We start from the raw sequence: 25,862 nt of genomic DNA on the forward strand, positions 1-25,862 counted from the left end.
AGCGGAAAAGCAGATTGAGGAGGAGCTAAGCCTGAGGTCCCCAGAGGAACGTAGCCAGATGGTGGAAAAGAGCCGGAAAAGTGAAATCAAAGCAACACAGAGACATAACGCTATAAGAGTAAATGCTCAAGACGAAGAGGAAAAGATCCCCCTAAAAGGGACTCTACTTCCTGGCTGGCTCGTCATAAGACTACGATGTCATTTGCATCAACCAGGGGTTACTAATTGTAGCTTTCTCAGGATGGATGTACATTTCAACATTTCTAGAAGAGATGGTGTGGAGTATCTCAGTGTTGACTAAGGCCATCTCGCATTTTGAAAATGGGTATCAGTCCCGTTTAAAAATAACCCGCCCTGCAGAGAACGCGTGGCAGGGCCATTGGAACTGGTAACCGTAATCTTGATCGCTGCCTCTCTCTTCTGTTATCAAGGGGATCATCCAAGATGGGAAAATCATCTTTATGCCGAACGGATACATAACACAGTGTCCGAACTTGAATCGCAGTAAGTAGCAACTTAAAGCATTTGCGAACTTTAAATATTCTATTACTTGATAATATCAGAGAAACAAGCGAGGAAGGATACGGTGCACACTATTTTACAGTGTTGCTTGGTGAGGCGGTAAAGATAGTGGTGAGGAGAGTGAGAGAGAACTTATCTATAATACGTACTTCCGTGTCTTTGAATTTTTAAAAAGCTTATATGTTACTTGTAGAATTAAAATGTGAATGTAAGAAAAAGATTATATTAGCAGGTTGCATTCTGTAGATTGGTACAGAAAGATATCTTTAGTATAATTATATGTATTAAAAAAAACTATTCTTTAAATCGCTTGACCTGGATGTGAGTTTACTTTTTCTTCTTCTATGATAATTTGCATTTTTTTTCAGTCACTTCTAAATACAAATGAAGGTTTAATTTTAATTTAAAATTTTTATATTGCCTTTCAGCTAACAGTCTTTTTTTTTTCTGTTTCTTTTTTGTTTATTAATAAAAGGGAAAGATCTAGACCTGAAATCCTCTGTGATTTCACACCAATTTCAAAGCAATACTTAACCAGAAAAGCAAAAGCCCTTCTACATAGTGAAACAACTAGTGTTTAAAAAATTTCTTTCTTTTATTAGCACTGTATCAACATTTATTTTGTATTTTCTTTATTGAGCTTGCCCAACTTGTAGTGATTTCTTAAGCCTGGTGCAAGGAATAATGGATTTACAAGAGCTTTTGGCCAAGATGACTACAAAAGTAGGTATCTAAATTTCACTTGTGATGTTTCATTTCTTTATCCATGCTATCTGGAATTTAGAGTGATATGCTATAATAGAAACATTTTATCCTTGACATCTCCAAAATGTTATGAAAATGGTTTATTCTTAAAATAGTAGTACCTATATAGTAAACATAACCATTTCTGTCTTCGATACTATTAGACTGTATCGAAATGTTTACTTGAAAAATGTTTGCAAGAAAGAGGCAATATGTATCACCATTGATTCCCTAGGAGTGGAAAGGAATTTGCCCATTGGCTATTAAACTAGTAACACTGTGAGATGATATATGGTCGGAGCCACTGCTGCTTATAAGCTAATGCATTTTGGATGTAAGAATAATTGCCAGTAATCAGAAAGGGCAAAATAGCTATTGTTAGGAAGAGATTACTGTCACAAGAAGGCATTATATCAAGTTTCTAACGTATGATTCATTTCAGGGCTGATCCCAAGTTAAATAGTGAAGGAGGCAGAGTTTGCCTTTAGCACCTTCAGTCTTATAATTCTGTATCTTTTTCTCCCCTCCATCAACCACTTAACAAGACTCTTTTGAGGATCTGCTATTTGCCAGGGTGCGAAGTACAAAGCAAGCACTGATAACAAGACATGATTTCTACCCCAGAGATATTCATGTCCAGTGGCAGAGCCAAACATGTAAACAATTAGCAGCTTTAATATATATTCATAAAATTTAGATTCATAATAGAAAGCTCTGGGCTTGTGGAGAAAGGCACTGAGTAAATAGAAAATGTGGCTAATGCTGTTGTTGTTATAAAATCAGTCCTGGACATAAGCTGTGTCCTAGGGTGAAGAGAGAATGGAGTTGGACCTAAGAGATATTATACTCTGCGAAAGGAAGAATTTTTATAACGATGACAACGATCCATTAATCGCATTCTACTGGTGGCTATGACTGCTCCCTGCCATCAGCCATGGCATGTGGGAAAAAAAATTGGTGGGTAGGCAAGTGTTTTGAAGGTAGAGCTGTATTTTGGACCCATAGACTGCACTGCTGAAGATAACGTGTCTGTTTCAAACTCGGTTTTTAGCCTAGTCTTCTTTTGTCTCGAGAGCGAGAACACTTTCCTGAGAGAGAAACAGACTGAGACTCGAGTGTTGGAGTATTAGCTTTTCACTTCAGAGTACAGTGGAAATGTGAAATGCAGTCAATTATTTGCCTTCCCAGCTTGTGGCAGATAGAGGCTTTTATTTCATCTTTTCTGGAGCAGCTTGATCTCAATACTGTTAATTATATCTTAGCTTGCTGCCAAACTTTTGAAACAAGAAACATGCCACTTAGTCTCAGGTGTGGCTGTTCCCTCCCTGGCTCTGAGGATGTTCTTTTTTTTTCTTAGTCTTTCCTGTTATTTGGAATGCCCTTCTTTTTTTGGCCATACATTATCCAGAAGCCACACTGAGCTCTGTCTTCAAACCATTGTTATAGAAAATGAACATTTGTGAGGCAGAGATATTTAACTATGGGCAATTGCAAGCAGAAAATAATTGAATCCACCTCAACCTCTTTACTCCCCTTCCCCCACTCCAGGCACTTTGGAAGATTTATAAGTCTGTTTCTTCCAAACTGTGAATAGAATTATAATTAGAAAATTTGAGTACTTCCATTTTCACTGCATAATTTGGAATCTGTGATAATCTAGAAGAGGAATTGGCAAACTTTTTCTGTAAAGGGCCAGCTGGTGAATTTTAGGCTTTGCAGGCCAAGAGGCAAAATTCAGAATATTATGTATATACTCATTTTATTTAAGTATAATCATTTAAAATATAACCATTGAAAAATGTAAATATTATTCTTAGCTCAAAGGCCATACAAAAGTAAGTGATGTGTGAGATTTGGTCCATGGGCCTTAGTTTGCCAACCCTTGATCTAGAAGAAGCTGGAAAGTCGCTCATACTAGGTAATATTTATTGAGTATTTACTATGTGTAAGTTACGATACTTCAACTTTTTATATTCCCCGTCACTTTAATCCTCACAATAATCCTGTGAGCTGGGCTTGATTTATTAGCCTCATTCCAAAGAAGACGACTGAGGTCCAAGAAAGTTATATAACATTCTTTTTTCTTTTTTTTTTTACAGTTGTGTAACTTTTCTGAAGATAGTAGATGGCAGAATTGGGACTCAAATTCAGATTCTGAAAGTTGAATCATGACTGAGAGAGTTCATAGTTGGAGAAGAGAGGTTTAGAAAGAGAAAGATATAAAGAAGGAATGACTGATGGAGAGAGGGAGGTGGATGCTGCAGCAGGAGGATGGAGGTATCAGAAGAAGAATGAGCAATAAAAAGAGAGGAAAGCGGAGGACTGAATGTTCAGATGGCACCTGTTGGGAGTGAAAACTCAGCATAGAGCTTGTAGCAGCTTTGAAAGGGGGAAGGTCAGGGTAGGAGCCCAACCTTTTAACTCACTCTTTTGGTTACAACCAGTTGTTTGCCTTGGACATACGTGAAATTTTCTGAGTCCTGGTTTGACATTGTGTGTACTTCTGCCAGGACCACACAAGGGCCTCCTTAAGGGTCTCCTTAAGGGTCTTCAGATCACAGAGACTGCTCAGAATCGGACTGCAAATGTAGCATAGGCCAGGTGAATTCTCAGGAAAGAATTCTTTTAAGAATTCTCAGGGTAGATAGTTTCCTCTAGCTGGTGCCAAGATCTGAACAGGAAGATCTTTCAGTGTCTTATGCAAGCCTCATTTCTTTTTTGTTCACCCTTAAAATGAGGTTACAGCCTTTTGGGGCCCAAATCTTTATGTAGGAGTTTCCTTTAAGACACCCACATTGGGCAGACCCTGTTCTCTAACTCCTCTTCCTTGTACGCTGTGCAGCCATCAGGTGAGAGATCCAGGGTTCATTGGATTTGTTGCATCTTCAGTTTTCCCGTATGTAAATTGGTAAACAGTGCAGAAATAGCTTTTGAAAATGAATTTGTGTAAATTCAGCATGCTAATACCAGTGACAGGAAATGCAATTTTGATTGAGTTGTTTTTCTCCTTTATTGTTGCAACAGAATTTAGTAGGGGAAAAAGGGAGGCAAGATTATGTAACTAAGTGCCTTTGAAAAGTTTGCTTTTTGCTTTAATATCCCGTTGCCTTTGTGCCTGTCTGGTGTACTCCTATATTACAGAAATTAGGATTTTCTAGTGTTATCAGAAAAAGCTAACTATGTTAAAAAATACAATTCAGAAGAGAAACAAAGTCAGCCCTGACAATAGCTTCCATTGTCTTAAAACTGACGCTTTCCTCAGAATTGAGTTTTATAGGTAGGTATAGCTCAGCTTTGTTGGACAGTCCTGGAAATTGTCAGTATTACCCATAGACAAGCTCCTGGGTTTTCAGGAAACTGGGACCAATGCAGAATTGCCTTTTGGGTCATTTGGTCTTTAAGAAGTTCCCTTTTTGGAGAGCTACAGATACTAGAGTTCCAAATTTTCAGAGCGAGACAGGCACAGATACCTCATTCTCAGCTACTTTTAGGAGGGATGCAGATCTAGGAGGAATGCAATCTTAGCTCAGCCATCAAGCACTACCTTTTATAGGAACTATTGGGTATATAGAAATGAAGTAAAGATAATATGTGATATTATCACTTTTTATTATCTTTTACCTATACATGTTTTGGGCACTTGACATCACCAGACTTTTGGAAGTGTATTTTATCTTTGTTTTCTAAAGAATTCCCAAAGAACTTAATTATCATAAATTCTGGAAACTCCATGATTAGGCCAGAGATTTAAATGTCATCTGAATTTTTGAAATACGATGCATCTTAGGAAAGTCATAGGAAGCGAATATTTCAGGCATACGTCAACTGTGTTTCTTCAGGGCTGATTGTGGTTCTTGTGATGTGTCCAGGATCCTCTTTGTTCTTTTCCCTTCCCATTGGTACAACCCATGAAAGGCAGACAGGGAACAACTTTTCTTGAGAAATCTCAAAAGCTTGGAAGAAGAAGATGTAATAAGTGGCAAAAATCAAGGTTTTGTTTTTTAAATATATGGATCCATTACATATGCTATTGGATCGAGTTACTCCTTACTATGGCTATGACAATGAAGAGATCACAGCAAAGTTCCATTTTTTTGCTACCATATTTGTGAAGGCAAACTGCGGTGGGCTGCATAGAAAGTGATCAGGAGAGAGGCCTGGAACCGTGTCACGAGGAGCTGTTGCGGGAACCCGGTGGTGCGGCGCTGGCTTTGGCCGGGAGCAGGCACGAGGACAGGAGAACCTGAAATGTTCGAGGAGAGATTAGATTTGCTCAGGATGGTTACAAGGCAAAACCGGATGTGAGAGGAAAAAAGTGAGAGATTTCAGGGCTCGAGCCAGGAAAGATATTTCAAGCATCCAGAGCTAACTACAAAAAGACTTTCCTTGGGACATGATGAGTGTCCCACCACTGTAGATGTGCATGCATAGGCGGATAATCACTTGATAGGGTTACCTGTGAGGACATTCAAGCTTTATAACCTTTCAAACCAAAGATACTAAGATTCTGTGATTTATGGTAACAATTAGGTGACCTAGAAAAATGAAAAAAGATTCTTTTACTAAATCTTGACCTCTCCTGGGGGTTTGGTCACCTCTCCTGACATTCATCTGAACACCAAAGTGTATTCTTGGGGCATTCTCTTTGGGGGATCCTGAGCTGGAGAGAAGCTAGATCCTTCTGTGACTCTCCCTTTTTTCAGGCCCCAGCTGCCCATATTTTTTCCTGAGAGAGGAAGCAATGACTTCCCAGCTTTCAGCCATGACAGTCTGGTTAGTGTGTGAAGAGCATGGAGAGGATGGTGGTAGATAAATGCAAGTGCGTCGGAGTTCCCGATGAGGTCTCCTGTAAACGCGGTAATGAGCCCTTGAAAACACATTCATTATGAGTGTTTTCGTGTGGGCTTTCAGCTGAAGGCACATGTGTTTGTGAACACCCAGGAGGTTCCTGAGATACGGTTTAATGTCTCATTTGGTGCTCATTAGACCATGGGAGCCCATATGCCTTTAATTTAGAGTGATTCTACCTCGTGTAAAAAAAGAAAAAAAAATAACAAAAACCAGATCTGACTAAGAATCAGTGAGCTGCTCTGAGCATTTTTTTACCCTTCCTACGTGGATTTTTTTTCTTGTTGCTATTAGCTTTGTTAGGACAATGCAATTGAATTACAGAAGTTACACTTAGTAACTCTCGTTTGCAGCTAAATTATGCAGAGACAAGACTTAGTCAATTGGAAAACTGTCATTGCGAGAAGACCTGTCAAGTGAGTGGACTGCTCTATAGAGACCAAGACTCCTGGGTGGATGGCGATCACTGCAGGAACTGCACCTGTAAAGTAAGCCTGCTTGTAAATAAATTACAGTTTCAACAGGGCAGTTTTACTGATTGTTCTGTAATCTTGTTTTTTAATATCAAATGCTAACTCTAAGACATGTTACTTTTTTGCCATGTAATCTACGTGGTTGTGAAGGGAAGCTGGAAGGGTGTCATTTCATATACAAATGCTTGGAAATTAAAGTCTACTTTTCCTTGACAACACAATCTAATATGATCTAATATTGTTATGAGAAGCTCACTGGAGCTTGGAGGCTAGAGTGTCAGGGAGGAAGGGACTCCTTTGATTTTTCAAACAACCTAATAGCTTCATTCACAACTTTTCTCTGCTAAAATAAGTTTTAAAAGGGTTTAATTTGGGGGTGTTTTATTATATTTTACAAGATATCTATCATCTGTTTCAGAGACTTGTAAGACCCCTCAACTTTCAGGGCATCCATCAGTTGTGTACTCCTTCATCTGTTCCAGAAAATTACAAAAACCGCACCCCCTCCCACCCATCACCACCACTATTAGTATGTAAACCCTGTACAGTTGAAATTATTTGATAAATATCTGAAGAATGCCACTGTTTGGGAAAATACAAAACACATTGTTAGAGCCTCGACAATGATTGACAGGGTCTGCAAAAGGTGTTATTTATGTTCTTGTAAAAACAGGCTTTTTTGTTTTCTGCCTAATCTATTTAGCCCACATGGGCAGGTGGAATGAAGCCAGTGATGTATATCAGAAAAGTAATTGAGGTGGCACAGGTTCATTCAGGCTGGAGAAGATATTTTATTTGTGGTCCTGGAGTAGATTGGGAATTCCTCACAGTGCTGCTGTTTTCCCGATGAGGTTTCTGGGATGAGCTGTGAGCTTTTTCACAAGGAACTTTCAAAGGGCACTTCTGAGATGCCTTTCCCTGTCCTTCCTCCCTCAGAGTGGTGCTGTGGAATGCCGAAGGATGTCCTGTCCCCCTCTCAATTGCTCCCCAGACTCCCTCCCTGTGCACATTGCTGGCCAGTGCTGTAAAGTTTGCCGACGTAAGTACTGACTGAGGGTCAGAGTGGCCCTCTGTGCTTTGAGATTTATTCCCCCGTCCCCATATTTTAGGCCCTGATTAACATTGAAGAAATGGAGCACCAGCAGCTGATGTAATATTAAATGTGTGAAGAGAAGAGCTGCTAGATTTTAATCACCTGCGATGTGGCAGACACTTTAAGCTGTTTTTTAGAATTCTCACATCTACTGTAATTACTGTTTCCCCGCCCCTCGTTCTGTGTAGAAGGAACTGATGTTCACAGGGATTAAGTCACTTTTACAGAGTCACACAACTGGGAATGGGTGGAGTCGATCCATAAATTCTGGAACCCAGAGCTCCTTGTGTTTGGTCCCCCTCCTCCTGAATGATCAAGTTAAAGGCGAAATTCTGTTTTGATATTCTGACAATCCTGGCCACATTTTCTATTATTAAAGGCCTTTTGTTCGGAATTTCAAGATGAATTTCAGTTAAAATGCTGAAATAATTTCCTTCAAAGTTGGCTTGTTCAAGTTATACACTGATTTAAAAGTCCTTTTCTCTTTGTATTACGAAGGGCACGGTTTCAAGTGAAAGAGTGAAATGGACATTGAAACAAGCAGTAAGAGTAAAAGCTGTCATTTAGAATGCTTAATATGTGCCAGTTACTATGCTAGGTACTTGACTTTCATTAGCTTACCGAATCCTCATCTTAATCCTTTTGGTGGGGATTATGATTAGTCCTGTTTTACAGGGATCTTAGGCTTAGAGAAGTGAACTAACCAAGGTCACAAGACTGGTGAGCCGCCAAGACGAGATGTAAAACTAGTTCTGTTTGACTTCAAAGCTCCTAGTCTTTTCATCAAATCATATGGTCTTCTTAGAAAAGGAGAGTTCACGCTAGAAAGGTGGCATCCTATGGATAACTTTCAAGATAATTTCTCTATTGAAAAACACCAGTGTCATTAGGTTTTCAAAAGACAGTGGTCTAGCTTTTTGCCAAGAACATCATGTTACCTAATGTGACAGTGGAAGCGGGATTGCTGGTTTGGTCACACCTGCCCAAACCTTTGTTGGTCTTTGTCAAAGGGAACTTTCAAATATTCCTCCTTCTCACGGTTGGTATAGTATTCCCATTACTCTTGAGAGAGTACTTGGAGTTGATTAAAAAAAAAAACAAGCTTTCTTTTAAGTTTCTGTTCCAAGAGCTTTTGGAAATCATGTCTGTTGAAGATGATAGTATGAAAATGATAGTTTGCTGCCCTGATTGAAAGGTAGTTCTTTGTAGGTACAGATTATTTTTTTCCAATTTCGCAATTTTATACAACAGTCAGAGGAGGAAGTTGAACAACTACTGGGAATTTATATTTAAAAATGTGAGCTATTTTAGATTTACTATTTTGAGTTCCCTGGACAAACCTGTGAATATGCTGTTTCCTGCAAGTTGTTGTTTGGGTGTGTGGTAGATGAATCTTACAGTTGCTTTGTGTTTTAACCTTTTGGTTTTCTACTTGAAAAAGCAACATGTTTATTGTGTAACATTTGAAATCACAAAGAAGAGTAAGAATAAAGATGGAGAAATCTCTCATAATACTATCACTTGGAAATACTCTTGAACTTTTAGTGGATTTCATTTTTAAAAATTTTATTTTGTGTACAATTGAGATGTTACTGTGCAGATATTTTTTTATTTCACCTTGTTGACTTATCACTATCACTTAAGTGTATTTTTATGTTTAAAAAAACTGTATAAACCTCTTTTTAATGAGTTTCATGGTGTTCCATTGTTTGGCTGCTACATTGCTTATTTATTTAATCATTCCCCAAGTGTTAGATAACTAAGTTGTTTTCCACTTTTCCCTTTCATAAGTTACTCTTTAATAACATTTTGCATAGAAAACGCTTTTTTTTTTGTATTTTATTGATGTGGAATTCTCTAGAGTAAAATTACTATGCCAAAAGACTGATATTTTTGGAACCCTTTAAATACATATGGTCAAATTGTTCTCTCACTACAAATGTGTAGGGTAGTCATTTTTCTTTAATTTATTGAAGAGTTTTAAGTTTTAAAAAATATTTAGTAAGTTATCCAATTTTACCAAGATACTGAATATAAAGGCTAACACACGAGTGTGTTTCTTGTCTTTGGAATTCATAGGAATTTATCTAGCTAGTACTAACTTTCTCAGCAGCTTTGATTGGTAGTTTGACATGTTTATAGTTTAATAAAATGGTAATGCAGATAAATTATTAAGACTACTCAAAAAAAAAAAAAAACCACTCAAAAAGAACCGATACAAGCCACCTCTGGTAATTAAGAATTTGGGAACCTTCGGCCTAGAAGATTTTCATTTCTGACTCGTTTTTAATAGAAATATGTATTAGGCATTTATGCAGTGTTGGTGTCTAGAGACATGATTTACTGTGTCTAGAATTGTAAGTGTGATCATATTAGGCACATGGATGGGGCACTGTTGGAGTATAGACTAATGACTTGTGGGAGGGGCATGGAGGACATTGGTGATAATCATGAGATACTCCCTGGAGGAAGCGGAGCTGAGCTAAATATTTCTAGCCTTCAGGAAGGTTATTGTGGGAGTTTGAGAAGTGGGGTGAAAAAGAGGAGAATGAGGATTGATGAAGCAGAGTTCTGATACTAGTTAGTGGAATTTTAGAGGTTTTCAAATATCTTCACATCGGAAAAAGGTGGAGAATAATTACTTTTGTCCCTTTCAGATAAATTTCCTAAGCTACTCTCTGGATTTGGGTGGGGGAAGTATGCTAGGGACTCTGAGAAAAGGTATTCATCTGGCTCAGCCAAAAGGAGCCATATACAAAAGCAAATTGTTTTGTCTGCTAACTTACTAAGTGTTCATGTACTTGTCATGGTCTCAGGAGCTGCAGCACTTACAGGAGACAGCAGGTATCCATTTAGAAAGAGGACAGAACTTTGTCTAAGAGTTCCTGTCTCAGTTCATTGCCTTAAAAGTACTTTGTCCTATTCTGAAGCAAAGCCTCTTTTCAAGGGCAAGGAGGTTTCCATAGTGGAGGTACCAGGTCCTGATACTAGAATGATCCTCTATCTGTTTGGGAGGAATCAGAGAAAACTCATGAGAGCCTTCTAGATTTATTAGCTGTGGGCATGGCAGTTCAGGAGGTATTAGAGGAGTTTTATTCCTCAAAAATTTGTTACATGTTTGCTCTTCAAGGCATTAAACATACCAAGAGGGACATTAGAATCATCTGATGAACTTCTTAATCTAGGGAGTCCAAGGGCCCTACTTTGACCTGGTAAATCAGAATCTCCAGGCAGTGGCGTTCCATAGTCTGTGTTCTTTTGGTGGACGGGTTTGAAACCTGTCAGAGATGGTAGAGACAGAGGAGGATGGAGAGGGAATCTTGAGCTGTGCCAAACAGCATTTACAAATACAAAGGAATAGACGTGGCAGAGGGAAAGGGAGATGGCCTGTCTAATAATGGAGAGTTCTTTTGGTGGGAAGTAGAAATAAAGCTACAGAGGTGGGTCGGGGATGGAGGAGGATGATTGTATTCCATTTGATTTATTCAGTCATCTTACCGAGGTTCGTCTCCTAAACACTGTCCTGGCTATAACAGTAGGGATATACGGATCTTCTATTTTATGTCAGGCACTGTGTTCAGCCCTTTTATTTGTGTTAATTCATTTAATTCTTCCAGCAACCTAAAGTCGTAGGCTTCATTATTACCCTCATTTTACAGATGAGGAAGTGAAGCACAGAGAGAAGTAACTTGTTTAAGGTCTCTTAGCTTTGGAGGCGTCAACATAAAACCCAGGCAGTCTGTCTCCAGAGGTGATGCTTTTAACCTAACTCTTCTCCCCTCTGCTGTCCAGGAAGGTGCATACACTATCTTGTTACAATAGAGCATTGTGTGTCATACACACTGTGTTAGATGCAGCAGTAACACAGAGAAGGAAGGGATTAGCTCCATCAGAAACTTGTGTGTGTGTGTATGTGCACATGAGTGCACGTGTGCTAGGGAAACATCATAGCAGAAATAATGGCTGAGCAGTGTGTGGACAAATGAATATGAGTTTTCTACGTGGATAGGTGGGTAAAAACACACCTACCAAAGGAAATTGTACATGCAAGACCATGGAAGTAAACACAGCATTGGCTGTGGTACTTAAAAGCAAGATTTTAAAGCAGGATTGTAGCATAATCAAATAAATGCTTTTACAAAGGTTGCTGCATCAGGAGAGCTGGTGGGGATTGGGCATGAGATTCAGGCATATTCCAGGTGGAGGCAGTGAGGCTGTCAGGTAGGCCCTGCCTGGAGAGAAGAGAAGGAAGGGATGGATGTGAGTGATAGCTAAAGGATCTGGCTCATGGTAAGTACTCCATAAGACGGTTTTTTTTTTTTTTTTTCCATGAGACAAATGAATCAGGGACAGAGTGTCTTTAGGAGAGAAGTTGCTAGATTTTGACAAGAGCTGGTGGGAGACTCATAGTGTGATTTACAGAAATAAGGTAGGCGGAAGAACTAGATTGCAGAGGATGCTTTCTGTTTGGCTTGTTTGATTTGGAGATGCCTGAGGGACAACCAGTTTGATGTGGGCATCTTGCTCAGAGGGTTCTAGATGGTTTCCCTGTAAACATCTTTGCTGCAAGCACATTTGCCACAGGCTTTTTTGCTGCATAACTAATTGGCTGTAAGGCAGTTTTTGCCGTAAAAGATAAAAGAATAAAAAATAAAAGGGAATTAAAAGGGACATAACGAAACATGAAAAATTACTAAAATTAAAAAGACTGCACTGTGAAAAAATGAAAATACATTATCTTTGAAGTTTTTTGTTCATAGTATTATACTTTTATTTTTTTTTGTCTTGTCTATTTGTCTCCTTTCAGCATTGCACTTTTTTTCATGAAACTTTTTTCGTTAAGAAAGGTAGCATTTTCCAACTCAAGAATTGTCAATAAGTGCTCTCAAAGACTGCTGTGAATCAGTAGCTATCTATTCTATTTGCCATAGCTTGGTAAATTTTTGGTTTTGACAGGTGGGAGAGAAGACTGTGCTCACCCAAGGATTTGCAAAAAACCTATATGTTGTTATTTTCTAAGTATTCATTCTGGCTAAGATTTACATAATAGAGAAATGGGAGTACTGAGGGAACTTTATCAATGGAGAAATAAAACCAGACGAACAACTAGCTTAAATACATTGTCAGCTGCAGGTAGTTCATTCTTTAATGGAGAAATGAAAACCAAACTATCAAGAAGTTATTTTAGCTTTTATGGTGAAATTGCCAATGGCCAATTAGTAAGGCAGCGGAAACGCTGGTGGTGCAAATGCTTGCAGCAAAGATGTTTACAGCGAAACTACCTGATAGGGCTCTTAGAGATGGTATCTGAAGCCAGGTCTGTAATGAGCTCACTCGGGGAGGAAACATCCTTGGGTGTTCAGCCTTTCTAATCTGCCACTCTCCATTAAAGTGTAATACAGAGTGCTGATTTTGATATTCTAAGCTGCTGAGTTCCAAGGGACGGCTCCAGTGTGTGCACAGTACAGATACCTAAATGAAGACAGAGGAAACTCATGTCCACATCTGACAGGGGTGCTAAGTCATACCTGTCAATTCTTTATTCAGTGTGCACCCAAATAGCAAAAGTGTGCAATTTTTGCACTAGAGAAATCAGGATCCAATTTGAAAGGCTAGGAGATGTCTGTGGGTACAAAAAGATGCAACCACATACCTTTCTCTAACTCCCCGGTACGTTTGTGTCTGCCATCATGGAGAAGTGTGTGTTGGTGCGAAGTTTCAATTTCATGGTTGGACATGTGAAATATTCTAGTTTGCATGTCCCCAGTGTGATGCGAAGGGCTTCAGGTATCCATTTACATTTCTACTCATACTGAAAGCTGTTGGATGGAAGTCCCAAATGCCTGAGCCAAATGCACCAGAGCCTGGCTCACCTTATGCTTGAATTTCCTCAGATGTCGAAAATAAGCCTTTTGGCTGTAGATCAAAAGGTTGGATAGTAAAGACTGATGTTAGGCATAGGGAGGGCAGTGGCAGGGAAGGAGGGGCACAAGCAGAGGAATGGGGTAGTATGAGAAAGCAGGGGAAATTCTTGCGACCTCCAGTGGTAATCCTGAAAGCTGTCTTAAGGCAATTTCATAAATACTTGATATCATAATCATAGACACATCCTGCACATGGCTGAGGCGTCCATTATCATAGTGATATTCACAGCTCCCAGAGTATCCTGCTATGTGAGGACATAAAGTTCAGTGGACATTTAATTTTTATACCAGACTGGTGGATTTGAGGGCTGGATGAGTCCCTGTGTGTGGTGTGAATGTAAACAATAAAGCTTTACTATCTCCAGGTAGTAGTTCTGGGGTGAGTCTGCTAGAGGAAGAGAGGAATCAAGTGAATGTCCTGAGACAGCGTAGCCAGTGTGCTCGTGCCATTGTGGGGGTGGCAAGGGGCAAAATAAAGAACAGTCTATTTCTTTGCTTCCCAGCCTGGGCCAAGAAGCAGATGGCAGATTTGACAGCAGGGCATTTAGCAGAACTGTCACTCTGGAACGAGCCATCTTGCCAAGTTGGCAGCAGCTGTGCTTGGGAGTGTGGGAGTTTATTAGACAGGAATTCCAGGCTTTGGGAGGTGTGGTCTCCCCATGCAAGTAAATTGGGGAAGCCACATCGTCATCATCAGGACCAGTAAATCATGGTCCAACTGATTTATCTAGAAAATCAGGGCATAAACGATGACCAGGGATATTTTATATATACACAACTAATGAATCTAGAAGGCTCTCCTGAGTTTTTCCCGATGTCTCCCAAACAAATACTACCTCTAAGAGTCCGGTCTGGCAGTTTCGCCGTAAACCTCTTTGCTCCAAGCATATGCACCACCAGTGTTTTTGCTGCCTAACTAATTGGCCATTGGCAATTTCATCATAAAAGTTAAAGTAACTTCTTAATAGTTTGGTTTCATTTCTCCATTAAAGAATGAAATACCTGCAACTGACAATGTATTTAAGCTAGTTATTCGTCTGGTTTTATTTCTCCATTGATAAAGTTCCCCCAGTACTCCCATTTCTCTATTATGTAAATCTTAGCCGGAATGAATACTAGCAAATGATAATGGTTTTTGCAAATATATATATATACACACACACACATCTATACATATATATACACTCACATATATATACACACACGCATATATGTATGTATGTATAAGCATATATATATATTTTTTATTTTAATGAAAGGAGGAAGAGGCCTATCTATAAAATTGTACTGATTCTTTTTTGTTGTTGCTGCTGTTTTGTTCTGTAACCTTTGGTATCTGCTTTTAATGTTTAAAATCGCATTGAAGAGCAGAAAGAACTCTTATCTGGGAATCAGGAAATTTGTTTTTTGTTACCAACTAGAGGCTCATTAATTTTAAGATTATTTATTTTACCTAACAATAAACCCAGAGAGGTACTGAGCTTGGGGCTGGAGATAAAATTATGAATAGCCGTAGACCCTACCCTGATGGCCCTTACTGTTAGCAGGGGAAGTGTATAATTAAATGGGCCACTGAGATAAAATGTGACATGTGCCGTGGTAGGGCTAGGTCCAGACCACAACAGAAGCACAAAAGGAGGGCAATTCACCAGTGTTAAAAGCCAAAAACAGCTTCTTGGGGGAAGTCAGGCCTAAGCTGAACCTGATGGTTTTATAGGAGGGGTGGTTGCCAGTGGAAGGTGGATGAGGCTGAGTGTTACTAGAGAAGAGAAGAGTCTATGCAAATTCCAGGTGTGAGAGAGAAAGCCTGGCCAGAGCGTCCGTGGAGGTACGCATGTATGGGAGGGTGAGTGAACACATAGGAAGTGGTGAGCTATGAAACTTGAGAGAGAACGAGGAGCCACACGAATGGCCTTGTGTGCTGAATTAAGGAATTCGGACTATGTTCTGGGAGCATTAGTGACCCATAATGGTTTTAAAGCAGAGCCTCATATTTGCACTTAACAAAATATGCCTGACTGTCGCGTGAGGAACACCTGGATGAGACTGAGAGCAGGACATAGGAGATAAGTTAGGAAGTTCCAGTATGCTAAACAGGAGGGATGGCGAAGGCCTGAATGAAGACAGTGTCTGTGGGCAGGCAGTAGGGAATGGAGAAAAGTAGGTCGACTTGAGAAGTCTAAGGAGGGAGCATCGTTAGGATGTGGGTACTGGTGGGCCATGGGGCTGAGTAAGAGGGAGAGGTTAGAAGGACCCCAGGTGGTGGGGTGCGGTGCGGGGTGGACAGTGGTGCCATTCACTGAGAGTGGATTCTGGAATGGAATCGATTTGAGTAAGGTGTGGGTCATCGCAGGTCAGGTTCTGAGGGGAACCAGACTCTGAAATGGAGATTTATACTTTAGTAGGAAGTTCTGTCAGGATCAGTTCCCAGGTGGGAGTGTGAAAGAGAAGGAAACAGATTTGGGCAGAACAGAGGATGAGCTGCATTGAATTGCAGTTACAAGAACTGTGTCTGTCATTCCTTTAGGGAGTTCTGGAGCTGGAATGACCTTTCAGAGTTATCCCAAGCTGGGACAAGGGGCTTATCAGTCATTGGCTGAAGAGGACTTGACCTTGGGCAAGGTGGCTCTCTTCAGCCAAGGGCAAGTCCTAGATCAATATGTAGCTGAGAGCCGTTAATGGTCAACTGTCCCAGCAGCTGCAGGAATGTGTCCCTTGTCCACAGAAGAGGATGTGGGTAGCACAGCACAGCCAGCATTCACTGTGTGATCCTGAGGTCAAGTAGAACAGTGCTCTGGGCTTTGCTCCTCCTGTGACTAACAAGAGGGAGTTAGACAAGTTGATTGCTAAGGTCATTCCATGAGAGTCATAAGACTGTAGAACTAGGAGGCTATCAGCATTTAATTAACCTGTTTTTAACAGCTATAGAAATGGCAGCCCTGAGAAGTGAGGTAGTTTTTTAAGACAAACAGCGATTAGAGGTAGGGATCTCTTAGAGTGCATGTCTTCACTTTTGCTTTGCCTGAGGACTAGGGCTACAAGGATCCTCATCTGTGTGGGAGAGGAAGCGATCAAGACTTTTGTTCCTGTTGATGGGGCTGGAAAATTTGATGGAGACACATTAGGGTTTTATCAAATTAGCATATTCTGCACTTGTTTAAAAGTTGGTCAGCAAATTGAGTCCAAGACTGAGTCCCAGTGGAATCTCAGCTGAGTAGTGGGAGCTCCATTTATGCTTCTAACTTTTCTAAAAGGCTTATCTACTCCACATCCCTATTAGCCTGGTAAGCTCACCTTTCCAAAGGCAGTCTCTCTAGTGCTTTGATAAAGCACCTACTGGCTTGGCTTGTATTTCTCAGTTGTCTCTGAGCTTCTCGGGAACCGATGGGCTAAGGACATGCACTTTTCATGATCACAAGGCAAAAAAAATGGAATCTTTCTGCATTATGGCCGAGGTTCTGATGAATGGAACATAAATGAGTTTCCTTTCACCTACTTTTTCATCTTACAGCTAGAGTGTCTGAATCAAAGCTATTGCTATTGCATTCCCTAGAGATGACAACCACTTCTTTGTTTTAACTTCTAACCACATCGTTTCACTCTCTAGTTCCTTCTGCAACTGCACCATTGCAATAGTTGTATATCCTTGGTGTGAAGGGCTCATGACAAGCGTAATCATGAAGACAGGCTGACTGGGGGATTCAATAGTTATCCCACACTATTCCCATGTATTACTCTAGACAAAGAGATTTGTATTGCTGAGAATCAGAGAATCTATGTTCTGTGGAAGCTATTGGAGTTTGATGGTACTTTTGAGGTCATTTTGTTGCATAGCATGTCTGTCTGATCCATTTTTCTGTTTCGTTACAGCAAAATGTATCTATGGAGGAAAAGTCCTTGCAGAAGGCCAGCGTATTTTAACTAAGAGCTGTCGAGAATGCCGAGTAAGTTTCAATCTTAGTTTCCAAATGACAGGGAACATGACAGATAGCTACGTGGTCTTTCATAGGATTGCTGAGTGGAGCATATTGGCCTGAGTGGGTGCCTGAGGGGTAGAACTCTCTGGTGGGCTGGAGGTCCATGTGGGGAGGTCCCAGCCATTGTCATTGTGTGGTTAGTTTGTTGATATCTGTGAATCAGGTAGCCTTGGGAAAAGCTATTCAGGGAAGGACGTGAGAAGGGGAAGGGAGCTAGCAGTTACTATGAGTCAGGGAGATTGGCAGGTGGCCCCTGGAAAGAGTTTTGAGACATGTTAGAATCAGTCCGTGATGCCAGCTGCGGACAGTGCCATCTCTACTCCCAGGTATCAGGTGCAGTATTAGAAACTGCCTCTTTCTCCTGCTTGCTTCCTCCCATGTATTTCTTAAAATAAGATGCATAGAACCATAGATCTCATTCAGTAATCATTCAGCAAACATACACTGAGCAACTGTTACATATCAGCATTGTACTAAATTTGGGGTATGCAATAGTGAACAACACAAAGTCCCCCCCCTCTCCGCTGCCATGTTTGTAGAACTTGCAGCCTAGTAGAGACAGACAGTAAGAAAATAAAAAAATATGCAATATAATGCCAAATTCTATAAATAATACAAAGCAGGCTGAAGGGATAGAAAGCTTCAGGGTGGGGATGGGTGGTCTGGGAGGGACTCTCTGAGGTGATATTTGAGCAAAGTGCTGGATAAAGTATGGGAGCCAGCCATGCAGTTATTCGGGAGAGGTGCCGTCCCAGGAATGCAAGAGCGCGAAACGGGGAAGTGGGGAGACCCAGTAAGAGGTGCTGTACACACTTGGGTTCATCTTTTGTTATGTTTTTACAAATTAGAAATAAGTTGGGTTGTTCTCTTTGCGCAAGTGGTGCGTATGTGCATGTATGCACGTATGCATGGGTGTGTGATGCAGGATAAGGCAGATTTCCCCAAGCTGGTGGGGGGAGACCAAGCCCTGCACCGAGAGAAGGAGAGGGTCCTTTGGTGAAGAGTGAAGTAAGAATTCAATGCACACACCAAAGTTAGAGTCAAAAAGAAAAGTATTAGAAAAGGGATAACACTCCACAGACAGACTGTGGTCTCCTCTGAGAGGCAGAGACTGAGAGGGACAGAGTAAAAAGTAAGGAGAGAAAGACAGTGAGAGGGACAGTTAGAGGGATCTTGAGTGTTTGGGGAATTCAGTTTATATATCATTCTTTAGTGAGTCATAGTTTAAAAGACTTTGTTAACCTGTTTCCTTTGATATGGACATACAATAAGAAAGGAGAAGAGTCTGAAAAGGTGAGAATACATAGAGTGAAAGGCCTGCTGGCAGTCCCCAGCCTTCAATCCATAGGTTCCCCATGGTTTTAGCCATAGGGAATGACTCTTGGTTCCTGTTTCCCCTTCCCAGGTGTGGAGAATGGGTTGTTAGTAATCCCAGCAGAAATCTTTTTTTGTTTTAAAGGTGCCCTCCTGGCCAGGCTGCAGGTCTGATCAGCACATTGCAGTCTCTGATTGTAGCTCCATTAACATTTTTAATTCTCTTGCACCCTCTCTACATTATGTGTGTATATGTGAATAACTTCATCCCCTTTTAAAAAGTCATTAATTTCTTTATTTTCTTTCTACAGTTATTTACTAAATGATTAATCGCGTATAGAGAGAAGGGCCATTGACACTAATATTTAACGTTTCTTGAGTATTTAGTATTTTCTAGCCACTACATAAAAACATTTTAAACATTTTAGGTCATATAAATCTCATAATAATCCTATGAGATAGGTCCTATCATTATCATCATTTTACAGATGAGGAAATTGAGGCACAGAAAATCAAAGTCAGAGCTAGTAAGTGAGCCTGCTGGCATCTGAACCTGTGTCACCTTGGCTCCAAAGGCTTTTCTCTTAGCCTCTTTATTGTCATACCTGATGGTATTAGACTTATTTGGAAATAATTATCATTTCTAAATTTTAGAAGAATAGGTTCAGAAAGATTGGATGATCACTTTTTAGTCCATCTAAGATTGATCAGGTAATAGCTCATTGATTCCCTTGATAAAGAGTAGCATTTATAAAAGGCCATGGAAGAGCTTTGGGACACATTTAATAGATGTTTTCTGCAGGGATAGAGGGTGATGGGTGTAGGATGAACAGGCCCTCAGGTATTTCCTGGGCAGCCTTTCTCAAGATTTAAGTCTTACTGCCCTATGGTATCTATTATACGTAATGAATTATCTTCTCCTCTAGGTATTTAAAATGGTTCTATGTAAGTACTATCCTTGGGAGAATTGAGCAAATAATTACTCAAAAATTTTCTGCATTCTGTGCTTCAAATGCAGATTCCACAGGTGACAAAAGGCTGCCTGGAGATCCATCAATTTCCATTTTCCAGGAATCAGCAACACCTATTAGCTTCAGTAACACCTATTAGATAAGAAACACTCTTGTTCCACACCTTTTTACCAAGTTTTTCCAGAAGTTAATATATTATTTTTTTAAAAACCAAGATGAATAATATCTCCTAGCATTCAGCTCAATTTTGTCAATTATTGCTGCTCTGTAATATTTCTTAATCCCAACAATTTTTTTTATATGTTATTAGAAATTCAGATGAAGCACACTGGTCAGTAACTTGAAAGTGTTTATATCTGACTAATGACAGTAGAGACATTTGTTCTACATGAGAAAGAATGGAAGAATTGTATTTTTCCACCAATGCAGAGTTTCAGGGGTCATAAAATAACACACCATAATTAGGAGAATTTAAAAATGTCAATCATTAGATACTTCTTACTAGAGATAGTTTTGAAATTAAAAAAGATTTGTGCCTAATTATGTGGCTGGACTAAATGGATTTGGTGGCATTTATGCTACTGTAATCAAAGTTCATATTATTTTCAAATTCATGCTACTGTAATCACAGTTTGTATTGTTTTCAGATTCAAAGGAGTTTGTCTCTGTTTAAACATTTGGAATTATCTTACTTATTAAATATGTTAAAGGTTGATTAGAATTGGTGATTGATTTAATAATCAGTAGTCAAAGCAAGCCTTTTTTATAAAAAAGAACTCTTCTTGAGTGATTATTTAAAAAAATCTTCTGTAGCATTTACAACTTTTTTTTTTTTTTTTACAAAAGCAAATATAGATACAAGATATAAAATTTGGAATATAGAGGGAAGAGTATAAGGAAGAAAATGGAAATCACCCCAGAATCTTACCACCTAGAGATAATCTTTTCTAACAGTTTAGTTTTTGATAGCAAAAGTGAAAATTATCTTAGTGTGGGTTCTCCCAGAGGCAGACCCTAAGCTAAGGACTTTAATACAAGTGATTTATTAAGATAGTGCTCCAAGGAGGCACAATTAAGGATGTGGGGTATGTGGGATATGAAGGGCAAGAAACTGAGCAAAGGGAGATTGTAGGTGAAAGGCCACGAGGGGTCTGGAGGATAAATTCTACCCCAGCTCTTCAAGGAAGAGAACCTCTCATGCCTATTAATCCCTAGCTTGGGCTGTGGGAGTAGGGGTTGTAGACTTTACAGGTAACTTCTGGCATTCTGGGCAAAGTGGCTCCAGTGCCCAAGGACATCCCTCTAAGGGTGGCAGGGACAAGCCAGGAGCCACAAAGCATTCAGGAGCTTGAAGATGGGCACACAGAACTGAAAAAGAGATCCAGCAGTGTCTACTGCTCTATTTATGCAAGGAGGCAGTAGATAATGAATAGGTTAATATTGAAGGATAGAAGTAGAGACTATGCATAGAGAAGTAGAAGCTTTGTATTCTCATTTGCATTTAGCTTATGCTGCCGATAAAATTATTAACTTCCATCGGTTTGTAATAATTGATTTCATTTCCTTTTGCAGGAAGGAAGGTGCATCTAATAGGTAGTCTAGCTTTAAGACTGGTACTGACTCTTGAGGTGAGGTGCCACCCAGCGTGGCCTGGATTCAGGGATGAGAATGGAAGGTAGCTGAAAAGGAGGACTGAGGATGAATAGCAGAATCAATTCTCAGATTGTAGGGCCAGTTTTAAGATAGAATCATGAGAAAAGCAAGAGATCTAGTTATCTTGGAACAGATCAAAGATCAAGAGCAAAGTGGAAGGAAAAAAAGACCTCCCAAGGAATGCTAGAGTCTAGACTGTCTGGGCTGAAAACTATGAGAAAGGCAGGGAAGCCATGATGCAAATTATCCAAATGATAGGTAGTTGGAAATTAAATTTATACTTGACATTTAAAATTATGTTTGTGCTCATATTTAAGAACGGATGTGTCTGATATAATGGGAATTCCTGCCAAATCAGTGAACTGTGGGGACACCGGAATGATAGAGTCTCTTGGAGATCGAAAGCTCAGTGTCTCCCTCATCCCTCTGGGCCGCCCAGACCCACCCCTTTCTCCCGTCTATGTCAGGATTTATCTTCCAGCCTTAAATGAGACTCCTTTTCTAGAGCTTGTGTGTTGCTTGCCTTACACATCCTCTTAAAAATGGAGGAGAAAAGATTAACATTTTGTATAAAATAAGGGACGCTCAAACCTCCTTTTTATAATAATGGACTACTTTTTAAAATTCAGAGCATAACTAAATACAGATGTTAAGAATGTCAACAAAGAGGACCTCTGGGGAAGTGAAGTCATAAAGATTCACCTGGCCACATACTTAAGATTTTATTATAATTCTGTTTATATTTATAGAAAATTTAGTGTTCATCTAAACAGCCTTCTTTCACTCATACCTGTGCGCCTTGGCTCCTTGTCTATTTCTTATGCTGGGAAAGTTTCTTTCTTTTTTTTTTTTTTTTTTATCTTATTCCATTATTCAAGTCCTGTCAAATGTGGCATCTTCATAATTTCTCCACATCTGGGCAGAATTAATTATTCTCCCATGACACATGATAATACATTAATTACAGCATATGTTTTTAGGACTTATTGTACTGTATTATAGTTTCTAGTTTAAGACTTTTTTCTCTTCCCATCAGAACTGTAAGCCCACGAAGTGCAGGGAAGATGTGTTGTGTTTAACTTTGGGTTCACAGTGCTATGGTCCAGTGGAGTACTGAAATGGGCTTCCAGAAGCTCACGAGAGCTCATTGTATGTAATTCCCAACTCCGTGTTCAGTGATATCATGTTGTTAGTCCAAAATCCGCTGTCATTGGGGTTGTTTACACCACAGAGATCAGCAGACACTAAAAATCAGGGCTCCCCTGTCCCATTCCATGGTCAGTTGTTACAATTTACCAGCACATCACTGTTAGTGATCTTCTGTGATGTAGATCATACTCAAAAAGTATTCATTGGAAGGAAAATTTGCCTCCTTCTTTGAGAGTCTCACCAATTTAATTTGTGACTTTGTCGTGATTGTGGAATTCTTGGGAGTACTCTTAATTCTTTACGTTGTTATTGCTGCAGGCTGTTAACAATGAGCATTACACATTTGTGTTATTGATTAAACATATGAATGTTTTGTTTTCCTGTTACTTGGCTTTCAGGGTGGAGTTTTAGTAAAAATTACAGAAGCGTGCCCTACTTTGAACTGCTCAGAAAAGGACCACATTCTCCCAGAAAATCAGTGCTGTCGTGTCTGTCGAGGTGAGTGTGCTCAGTGGTGGGCCATGCTTGGGCTGGGAGTGGGAGTGGCTTTATAGCTGTGAGGGTTTAATGAAGAGTGCGATAATAATAGCTTGGGTCCAAGACGCTGTTCTCCTTATAAACTTGCATGTCCTATTTACCTTTCTCATTCCCAGTCTCCTCAATTGTAAAATGAGGATAATAATAGCATGTACTTCTTAGGACTGCTGTGAGGATTCAATGGGAAGATGCATAAGCCCCTAGAATCCTGACTAGCACATGGTAAATATTTGATACACAGTAATTCCTATAAAAATGATAATAGTTCTTACAATGATGATCATTACCATTATTGTTACATATTTCTCATGAGTAGCATTAGAAACATTGTTTTCATCCCTTTCCATGGGCTAATTCCCATAGTTGACAGAAGATGACATATTAAATCCTCACTCATAGATTTATATAGAACTTTTTTGCTTCCTGAGAGGAAAAAAGCTTCAAGTAAGCACCACATAATTGCTTATTAATTCTAGGACAGAAATCGTTTTGTTTCTTTTTGCTGAAATCCTTTTTTTTCCCTAAATTTATTCCTATATTTTCAAACCCAGCTCCACTATCACTTCCTCTCTAAAACTTCTTACCCAGGTAGAATTATATAGATTAGGAGAACGTAAAATTTATTTGAAGCCTTAAACAAATCCAGTTTAACTTATAACTATTATTTTGAAAGTATACCCACCACAAATCCTTCTTCACATTCTCAAATACCCAGTGAGCTAGAGCCCTTTTGGCTTACCTCCGAAGCCTCTAGAGTTAAGAAAAATCTAGCAACATAGCAGTTTAGCTCAGGCAACTTTACATTTTACTTCTTAACAATCTTTTCTCCAGCACAAAGGTTGGCACATATTTTCAGTAAAGGGCCAAAAAATATTCTAGCTTTGCAGGGCCAGAAGGTTTCTGTTGCAACTACTTAACTCTGCTGTTGTATTGCAAAAACAGCATAGACAATAGATAAATAAATGAGTGTGGCTGTGTTGTAAAACAATTTTATTTACAAAAACAGGTGGTAGTCTGTGATGTGCTGGCCCCTCTACCAGCACCTTCGGATCTATAAAAATGTATATTTTATCATAGAGTGTTTTCAGCTTAGGCCGAGATTTCTCTCTGTGGTTGGTCATGAGAGAGCAATATTTTAATCATATTCCTAGGAAAACTTAGTACATTGCTAGCCTCACAAATGGCTCTTAGAATCAGTGACATGCTAACCATGCCACCTGAGTATCTTCTTTGATTTATCTGCTTTCATGGCTACAAGCATATTTGCAGCTGGGATGCTTAAGAAAGCCCTAACGATTGACTGAAATTTCCAGAGGGATACATTTATTGGTAACTGATTGGGTTGTTAGATAGGTCTTATAATTTAATGCAAAATCCATCACTTGCTATTTGTTGAGGTGCCAAGTGGGGATCAGTTTATGTAAATCCTTTCTGATTTATGGTTTCATTAGAGCAGAATCATTGATTATTCCACAGAAATTCAAGAGGAATTTCATTGCTTTGACCCAATTTACAACAGACCAGGTGTTACTGCTTCTGTTAGTACTTCTACGGATGCATATACTTCCTTCCCAATGAAGATGCTGAGAGATGTGACATCTCATTAAACAGTAGACTTATTCAAGGCTCCCATTGCAAGCAGCCTGGCTTTTACTAAACCTGACAGCTTTGAGGGAAAAGTGGGAGGCTTCGAAGATTAGATCATGGCTGGGGCCAGCATGAGGTGACATTGAGGATTTTTTTATTCCTCCACCTACCTGCTTCCTTCCCAGCCAGGAAGCTACTAGCTCTTTTATTTGGCAGCTAATGATTTTTTTTTTTTTTTTTTTTGCGGAAGGGTGTATATGAGAGAGCTATTTATGTTTTTTGACAGCTGTACATTTTGACAGGAAATGGAGCATGTCTTAAGAAAAGATACGGTGAGAGGGACTTCTTGTGGGGAGTTGGTTGACTTAAACTGTTTAGATATATGGGTTCTCTTGGGGTTCTCCTATTCTCTCATACCATAATTGAGACACTGGAATGAAGAAAACATTTATTTTTGACCAAGGCCTTTTTCAGCACCACTTACTGTCATTACCTCCCTCTCTGTTGACTCTTAGCAGAGAAGGGCCCAGAACATTCAGCCCACTTGTTCTCACTCTGGGGCTTGTCGCGCTATACATCTGACAGTCAGAAAATGGCAGCGAGGTATTTTTTTTTTTTTCACGAAAACGTAAAATTTATATGAAAATTAACAAAAACGTCAGTTGGGATGAGCTTAAAGGCCTATTGTCTCAAACTGTGCTCTCCGTGGTATTTTGCTCCATATCTCTTAATTCTAGTTTATATCCCAAGAGTATCTTTAGAACTAACAATAGTCTCTGAGAATATTGTAGGAAATATTTTTCCCCTTTGATTTCTATTTGCCTTTCACCTTTTCCTCCATGTTCATGTTTTCTGAGTGGAGTCTTGCAAGAGGAGGAAGGAGTTGAACAGTTACTATTCTGACAAGATTTGGAAAGCCCAGTGGGCCTCTTGTACGGCAAATTATTCCATTCTTCTCCCCCTCCTCTTTTACCCTCTCTAAAATAGAAAGTGGCGAAAATGCGAGAAACACTCAATTTCTATATAAAGTAATTTTTATTCTGCATATGGAAAGGCTGTGCTGCTTGCTT

The 25,862-nt window shown here is 39.6% G+C and overlaps 1 protein-coding gene across 3 annotated transcripts in view; it reads left to right on the forward strand.

Annotated features, from left to right (window-relative positions):
* Positions 1–25,862, forward strand: part of NELL1 (neural EGFL like 1) — a 692,265-nt gene that overhangs the window by 159,296 nt on the left and 507,107 nt on the right. For all 3 annotated transcript variants that reach the window (XM_016138479.2, XM_016138478.2, XM_016138480.2), the window contains 6 exons: positions 432–504; positions 1,163–1,245; positions 6,468–6,602; positions 7,524–7,626; positions 17,475–17,548; positions 23,067–23,166. In XM_016138479.2, coding sequence (XP_015993965.2) covers positions 432–504; positions 1,163–1,245; positions 6,468–6,602; positions 7,524–7,626; positions 17,475–17,548; positions 23,067–23,166 — 568 coding nt within the window. The remainder of the gene's footprint in view (positions 1–431; positions 505–1,162; positions 1,246–6,467; positions 6,603–7,523; positions 7,627–17,474; positions 17,549–23,066; positions 23,167–25,862) is intronic.

The sequence above is a fragment of the Rousettus aegyptiacus genome, unplaced genomic scaffold (genome assembly GCF_014176215.1).
Source record: "Rousettus aegyptiacus isolate mRouAeg1 unplaced genomic scaffold, mRouAeg1.p scaffold_m13_p_5, whole genome shotgun sequence".
Classification (NCBI taxonomy): Eukaryota; Metazoa; Chordata; class Mammalia; order Chiroptera; family Pteropodidae; genus Rousettus; species Rousettus aegyptiacus.